At 42.1% G+C, this 7,567-nt stretch overlaps 2 protein-coding genes across 3 annotated transcripts in view; one reads left to right on the forward strand and one right to left on the reverse strand.

Annotated features, from left to right (window-relative positions):
* commd2 (COMM domain containing 2) overlaps nt 1-1,634 on the reverse strand; it is a 14,124-nt gene extending 12,490 nt beyond the window's left edge. The window contains exon 1 of one of the 2 annotated variants that reach the window (XM_084547961.1): nt 595-1,634. In XM_084547961.1, the coding sequence (XP_084404087.1) occupies nt 595-661 (67 nt within the window). In that variant the 5' untranslated portion in view covers nt 662-1,634. The remainder of the gene's footprint in view (nt 1-594) is intronic. The other variant, XM_084547962.1, reaches the window with a different exon arrangement.
* Nucleotides 1,635-5,842: 4,208 nt separating this feature from the next.
* On the forward strand, nt 5,843-6,922 carry LOC311490365 (putative nuclease HARBI1; the record flags this gene model as incomplete). The annotated part of the gene is made up of 1 exon (XM_084547809.1): nt 5,843-6,922. The coding sequence occupies one exon, from the start codon at nt 5,843-5,845 to the stop codon at nt 6,920-6,922; it is 1,080 nt and encodes a 359-aa protein (XP_084403935.1).
* Nucleotides 6,923-7,567: the final 645 nt, after the last annotated feature.

Below are 7,567 nucleotides of genomic sequence, written 5' to 3' on the forward strand. Positions count from 1 at the left end.
ACCTCTGATCAAGAGGTACACGGCAGCAGTGCCATACGACAAAACATCAAAGCGATATAAAGAAATAACGGATGCAGTTCAGCACAGTTGAGAAGTTTGGGTAGAATAGGTTAAAAAAACGAAAAAATAATTATCGATACCATATGAAACACTTATATCGTGATACTTTTTTCAGCCATATCGCCCAGCCCTATAGTTTTGGGTAACCAAAACCTCTGGCTGTTCAGCACTTACCTTTGTACCATTTCAAGTTTTTCATTAGACTTGCACGACTTGAATAGTAATAAATAACTGGAAAAATTAGGGTGTTCTAAAACTTATGACCGGTAGGCTATAGCTGCAGTATATAAAGAAAATGGGAGTAGATGAGAGAAGAGAGGTGTGATTTATGTTCACATTTTGTATTGGTGATATTAAATGTTCTACTAACAGCCCATAATTGCTTGTATAGTTAAATCTAAACAACACATCTTGTGTAACACAATCATCTGAGTCACGAGTTAACAATAGCTACAGGAGAGGAAGTCGGCCGATTCAGCTATGGTCAAAAGATAGAAGCTGATATGTTGCGATATGTAATATCTAGATATTTACCTGCGGCGTCAACCTTCGGCAGCAAGGAGAGATGTTCTTTATGCTCTTCGGACAAAACCAGCAGCATCTCAACCAGCTTTAATATACATACATCCACCCGGAAAAAAAACCCTTCTTCTTCTTCTTCTTCTTCTTCTTTCTATATGGCGGTTGGCAACCAGCTTTTTGGTGCATTACCGCCACCATCTGGACTGGAGTGTGGATCAAAAGGTCAACCCACACTTTCTTAAATTCTTTTTAATAACCCAGTTACTTTCAAAAAAGAAAACAAAAAATGAAAACAAATTCCACCAGATTCTCTCTGCAGTATATCTTGTAAATTTAATGTCATCTGGTTTTCACTAAGTTGCGAAATCAATCTTTGTCTGGCTTGATGGTATTTAGGACAATACATAATTACATGCTCTTTGGTCTCTTGACTATTGCAATATTCACACATTCCATCAACATGTTTTTTCATTGTAAATAATGTTCTATTTAATCCTGTATGTCCTAGCCTCATTCTAGATACCACATCTTCTTCCTGCTTACTTCTGCACATATTCCTGCTCCTCCCCACCTTTCCTTGAATGCTATACAGGTGTCTCCCAGACTGTTCATTATCCCATAAAAATTGCCATTTTCCATTTATTTTAGATTTAATTATGCTCTTGACTTCAGCTTTGCTGTATTTAATATCTACCTCTATATCAGACTTTCCTGCTGTTTTCTTCGCACATTTATCTGCTAGTTCATTACCTCCTACACTTATATGAGCGGGTACCCATATAAATGTAGTACTACTACCAGCCTTAAGCAGATTGTTAGCTAGTTGGATTATTTCATACACTATATCTTGTCTAGATTCAGAGTGAAAACGTTTAAGGCTTATTAAAGCTGAGCTGGAGTCTGATGCAATCACAGCTTGCTTAGGTCTATTGCTCTCTATCCACAATAAGGCCATCCATATTGCTATCATTTCTGCTGTGTATACAGCTAAATTATCAGTAATTCTTTTTGCAAATTCAATGTCTAATTGAGGGATAACATATGCAACTCCCATTCTTTTATCAGTCTGCTTAGATGCATCAGTATATAAAATGACTGCTTCTTTATATTTGCTAGCTATGTAACTCTGGACCCTGTAATGATCAACTTCAACATCCTTCTTTTCCTCTAATAAGCCCAAGTCAACTGGGACCTCTGACAGCAGCCAAGGAGGAGAAACTGGATATGCCACTGTAGGACTTATTTCCAGAGCACTGATTCCCATAGTTATTACTTTTTGCCTTATGGTCCAGCCAAAACTTTTAATTAGGTCATTCTCTCTTTCTTGACATTGATATAAAACTGACTCATGTGTTTTTCACTATGGCCCTTTAGATTTGCCCAGTACACAAGAGACAGCTGGTCTCTTCTAAGATGGAGAGGCATCTCCCCCATCTCTACATGGACTGCTGCCACTGGCGTTGTCTTAATTGCCCCACAGCATAGCTTCAAACCTTGATTTTGTATGACATCTAATTTTTTAAGTGATGTTTTAGCAGCAGACCCATACACTACACACCCATAATCAAATACTGATCTCATCAGCCCTGTATAAATGGCCTTTAAAGCAGGTATACTTGCTCCCCATTCAACTCCAAGCAGACACCTCATCACATTCAACACTTTCTTGCATTTGTCAATAATTTTTTGGATATGCATTGTCCAGGTTAATCGTTTATCAAACCACATTCCCAAATATCTGAAGAATTCTACTCTTTCTAAATCTGCCCCAGATAATTTGATTTTTACATTTAAATGTATTTTCTTCCTAGAGAAGAATAAAGTCTTTGTTTTGTCTATTGATATCTTAAACCCCCATTGAAGGGCCCATTCTTGGACTTTGTTCACTGCCTGTTGCATCTTATTAACCATAAAGTCTATGCTTCTTCCCTTTTTCCACATTGCTCCATCGTCCGCAAACAATGCCACCCCAACTGAATTCTGTATATCTTTAAAAACATCATCAATCATTATTCAATCAATCAATCAATCAATCAATATTTATTTACTTTCCAGAGTAAAAACAAGAACAAAAGCAATATTACTAAAACATAATTAAGACACAGCTGCACCGCAAAAAGGTGCACAAAGTGCATTCAAGTGTAAAAACAAGAATAAAAGCAATACTACTGAAACAAAATTAAAACACGACTGTAACATAAAGGAGCAACAGTCCCAGTTAGTGGCTACGTGTGAAATGCCAGCCTGAATAAATATGTTTTTAACTCTGACCTAAAAGTTGTGAGCTCGGTGGCAGATTGAATATGAGTTATTGAAAATAACAGTGGACTAATTATACTTCCTTTTGGGGAAAAAAAAAACCTTCTTTCTTCTTTGGTGTTTTATAGCTTCTATCATTACTATTGCATTACTGCTCTCTTCTGGAGATTCCACAACGGCTGATTCTGTACGCCAGTACTTCTCAAATAGTGGGGTGTATTGTACTTCCTAAACATACATGCCACTTGAAAAAACAATTTGTTTTATATTTTTTATATTTGTTGTAGAATGATAATTTTATACACTTTTATTTAAAAAAAAAATGAAGGGAGAGATTTAGTTTTATTGTATTGTAGTTTCTGAACACTCTGCCTGAAGGGCAGGACAGAAAATAATTGAGAACTGCTGTACACATCTGACCAATTTCATCATTTAGCTTTTGTGGTTGATATTTTCTATTAACGTGAGATTATGTAGCGTTACATATTAATTTCATTTCATTTTGTCACATCCTGTTTCTACAGCGTCAAATAACTTAAACAAAACGTATCCAAAAAAAAAAAAAAAAAATGACACTTGAACATTCATCAACATTATATCAACCACCTAAAATGACAGAAAACGTTCTAGAAAAGAAAAAAAAAATGATTTGACATGTATTTTAGTGTTTTAGTTTGCCCCAAGTCCCAGGCACTAACATGGAGGGGGTGGAGCTCATGACCTATACTGCAGCCAAGTCACCAGTGAGACAGAGAACAAAATCAAGGGGAGGAGCGCGGCAGAGTACACTTGCAGTGCTTATTTGATATGCAAGTATCACCTGATGTGTCGTCCCCACCGCCACAAGAAGGAGGACGACATGCATTTTTTGAGGAGAGTTGGCAACTCAGAAAGACACACACACAAATGAGCCACGGTTCTTTGAAAGTAATGGATCTAAAAAAAAACTCTCCCTTCAAAGAGCCACAAATCCCATGTCTAATTGAGCACCTCATGGATAACAGTAATATTACTGAAGTCTTCAACTGATAACCTATATGGCCCTCGCAGACCACAGGTGCAAAACTGAAAGTTTTTTGCGGCCCTCTAGGCAGCACTTAGAGCCCACCCCCATGGTTAGCAATCACTGTTATTTGACAAATTCCAATCGAGCTCTGGGCAGTGAGCACAGGGTCCACAATTGGACATTGGGCTCTCAAGCCACCCCGTTTCTGATTGTTTGGTTAGAGACATTCATACCAGTGGCCTGCTGGAGGTCATTTTGTAGGGCTTTGGCATCCTGTTCCTCCTTACACAAAGGAGCAGATACCTGTCCTGCTGATGGGTTGAGGACTTTCTACGTCTCTGTCTTGCTCTCAGAGTAACTGCCCGTCTCTTGAAATCTCCTCCAGGCTTTTGAGACTGTGCTGACACACCAAACCTTCGGGCAATGGCATGTATTGATGTAGCATCCTGAGGAGTTACACTGCCTGTGCAACTTCAGAAAGGTCCAGGTATTGCCTCATACTACCAGTAGTGATACTGACCCTAACCAAATGCAAAACTAGTGAAAAACAGTCAGAAAAATTGAGGAGGGAAACAATGTCTGCAGCCTCCACCTGCAAAACTATTCCTGTGTTAGGTGTCATCTCATTGTTGCCCCTCAAATGCACCTGTTGTTGATTTCATTATTAACACCAACGCATCTGAAACTGATGAACAACCCCCTCTGCTACTTAACTGACCAGATCAATATTCCAGACATTTAGTTGATTTGATGCTATACTCTGATCAAAAAATGTTCCTTTTACTTTTTTGACCAGTGTATATTTCCTGTCATGAGCATCACGGGAGCTTAACACAAATAAAAATAAAACTGTGTGTATAAATAATATCAAAATTTGTAAAAGTATTCTAAAGAAATATCCGTCACATATTGTAGGACGATTCACACTCAAGCCAGTTTAACAGCCCAATAAGCAGGTGCTGTGTCTGCCAATGGACAGATAGTTTTTTCTATCTTTCACTAGTAAAGATAAAAGTATAGTGAAAAACAAGAATAGCATACAGTTATTATTTAAGTTGTTAACATTGTACCTTAAGCACCCCAGGAATCCTAGACAAAAAACAATACATGACATTCACAGTGATGAAGTCATAACATTGACAAGTACTGTAGAGAAGTGTATAGAAGTTAGTGTTGTGTCATTCGCAAATGATTCGAATTTTTGAGTGAACATACTGAATGGAATCACTTCATGAACTGATTCGTTCCTTTCTCAGTTCCGTTGAGCTCAGCCATGAGCGTGTCGGCATGGAGTGGAACTGCTGCGTTTTGTGACTCGCTTATGAATCTTCGGCGAATGACACAGCCAGCATGCGGGACTGGGGGAGGGACTGTTGACGCCTGAGCGACCTGTGAGGGTTTTCAGCAAGATGGGGCAGATACAGATAATGGCCGCGTTTCCCAAACGAGTTAAGAAGCTCTTAGCGCTAAGATCTTCTTTGGAGCGCTCTTAAGAACGCTCCGAAAGAAGAACGCGTTTCCCAGAGTCGCTCTTAGCTTAAGAAGATCTTTCACTAAGAAGGAAACGTAAGATCGATCCGACCCACTCTTAACAGCCTTCTTAGCGATCAAATGCTCAGTGATCATAGCCTGCCACCAGGGGCGTCTAGATTTCTAGGCTACAGTGATCAAGCTGCGTCAGGGAAATTTATATCCTCCACTTTTTGAAATAATAAAACAATGTTTAATGTTGAAATGCACTCATAGCTGTGGGGGACTGGCGCAAGAAACATAGGCTAATAGTAGAGAAGGAAAAAATATATATTATTGAAGTACACGTTTAAGTTTTCCACACATCTGCATATGAGTTTACACATAAAAAACATCAACCACCCTGTGGCATTTCACAGATATCAAGGAAACAGATGTAATTGAACTCAGCTGAACCTAATCCAGAGAGGCTTCACCTGCTACTCTATATAAAGGCGTTGCCAAAGTCCGCGTGTGTGAGAAACCATGGCTGCAATACAGCACATTCTCGCTGCTAATCAACAGCGTCGCCGAGCGCGGAGCCAGACGGTTTATATAAATGTTTATGTGCGTCAGCACTTCTCCCCACTCGACGTACTGTCAGACCGGGCTGTCCAGGAAAAGTACCGGCTGCCCCGTGCGACGATCCGACGGCTGATCACTCTGGTGTCTCCACATATCCAGAGAGCAACCCGCCGCAATTTTGCCCTCAGCCCGGAGGTGCAGCTCCTGGCTGCTCTGCGGTTTTATGCAGTGGGGAGCTTCCTGAAGGTGGTAGGGGATGGCACAGGCCTCAGCAAAGCATCTGTGTCCCGGAGTGTGGCAGCTGTGACACCGATTCTCCTGCGCCATGCCCGTACCCACATTAAGATGCCCACCACACTGGACGAGGTCCGCCAGGTCCATCAGGGGTTCCACGCAGTGGCTGGGATCCCCCGGGTGATCGGTGTGGTGGACGGCACCCTTATTCCCATCCTCAACCCTTCCTTGGTGGATCCGTGCTGGATCAGCAGGAAGCATTACGCGGCCATCAACACCCAGGTTGTGGTGGACCACAACGGCCTCATCATAGACATCGTCGCCAGGTGGCCAGGGGGCACACATGACAGCTTCATGTGGGCCAACTCCGCTGTGGGGCAGAAGGCTGGCAGAGGAGAGTTTGGTCGGAGTTTCCTCCTTGGGGACAGTGGCTACCCTCTCCGGAGTTACCTCGTGACGCCGGTGACCAATCCAGCAACACCTCAGGAGGAGAGGTTTAATGAGGCCCACACACGCACCAGGACGACGGTTGAACGGGTGTTTGGCAGGTGGAAGTCCCGCTACAGGTGCATTCATCGTTCGTCGGGGGGGCTGCGCTTGTCACCACGCAAGTGTCGCCGCGTGATTGTTGTCACCGCCATGCTGCACAACATCGCAGTGCGCGTTGGCGCAGATGAGCCGCCTCCTGTGGATGACGAAGAGGACCATTCAGAGGACGAAGCCCCGAACCCCGCCCCCCAGGATGTGCGAGCAGTGCTCCATCAGGCCGGTGCCCAGACCAGACAGGAACTCGTCAACCTCTTCTGAGGTCCAACAACCCCAGCCCCTACCCCTTCACCACCAGTCACCAAGCACTGATCAGCAAAACAATAAACCCACAACCCACAACCACCACACCACCCATATCAACTGTCAGGCCTGAAGGCTGAAATAAATAAACAGAACCAGTTCTGGTTCTGGATATATATATCCAGAACCAGAACTGGTTCTATATATATATATTAGTCATACTTTGTGCATCTTTGCAGTGGCAAGCGCTTTCTTAATGATTTTGCGTGCCGAAACAAGGAAGCACTCATACGTGGGTACATACGTAAATTTGCAGTCAGTTGGTCTGCCACACCAACTGTTACAGAAATAGTCATGATTCCAAAAAGTAAAACCTCACTTCGTTGTTGGTCTATATGAAAAGCGGTTGTTCACTTTGTGTGTGACGCTATTTTCCGCGTCTTTGTTATTCCAACCGTGAGTTCTTTGGGGGAGAAACGAGAATTCGCACGTACCCTGAATTACTTACACCTGGCTTCACATAGTCGCTCCTATTCGTCCTTGATTGTTAGTGCGTTAGTGAAACGAGTTGAGCATGGATGACCAGACAGTGCTATGTCAAGCCTTGCTTTATCACTTATTTTGGATGTCTTAATTCTGCTTTTGTGAAATACCCCTCAGGAA

The sequence above is a fragment of the Chelon labrosus genome (genome assembly GCF_963514085.1).
Source record: "Chelon labrosus genome assembly, chromosome: 7".
NCBI lineage: Eukaryota > Metazoa > Chordata > Actinopteri > Mugiliformes > Mugilidae > Chelon > Chelon labrosus.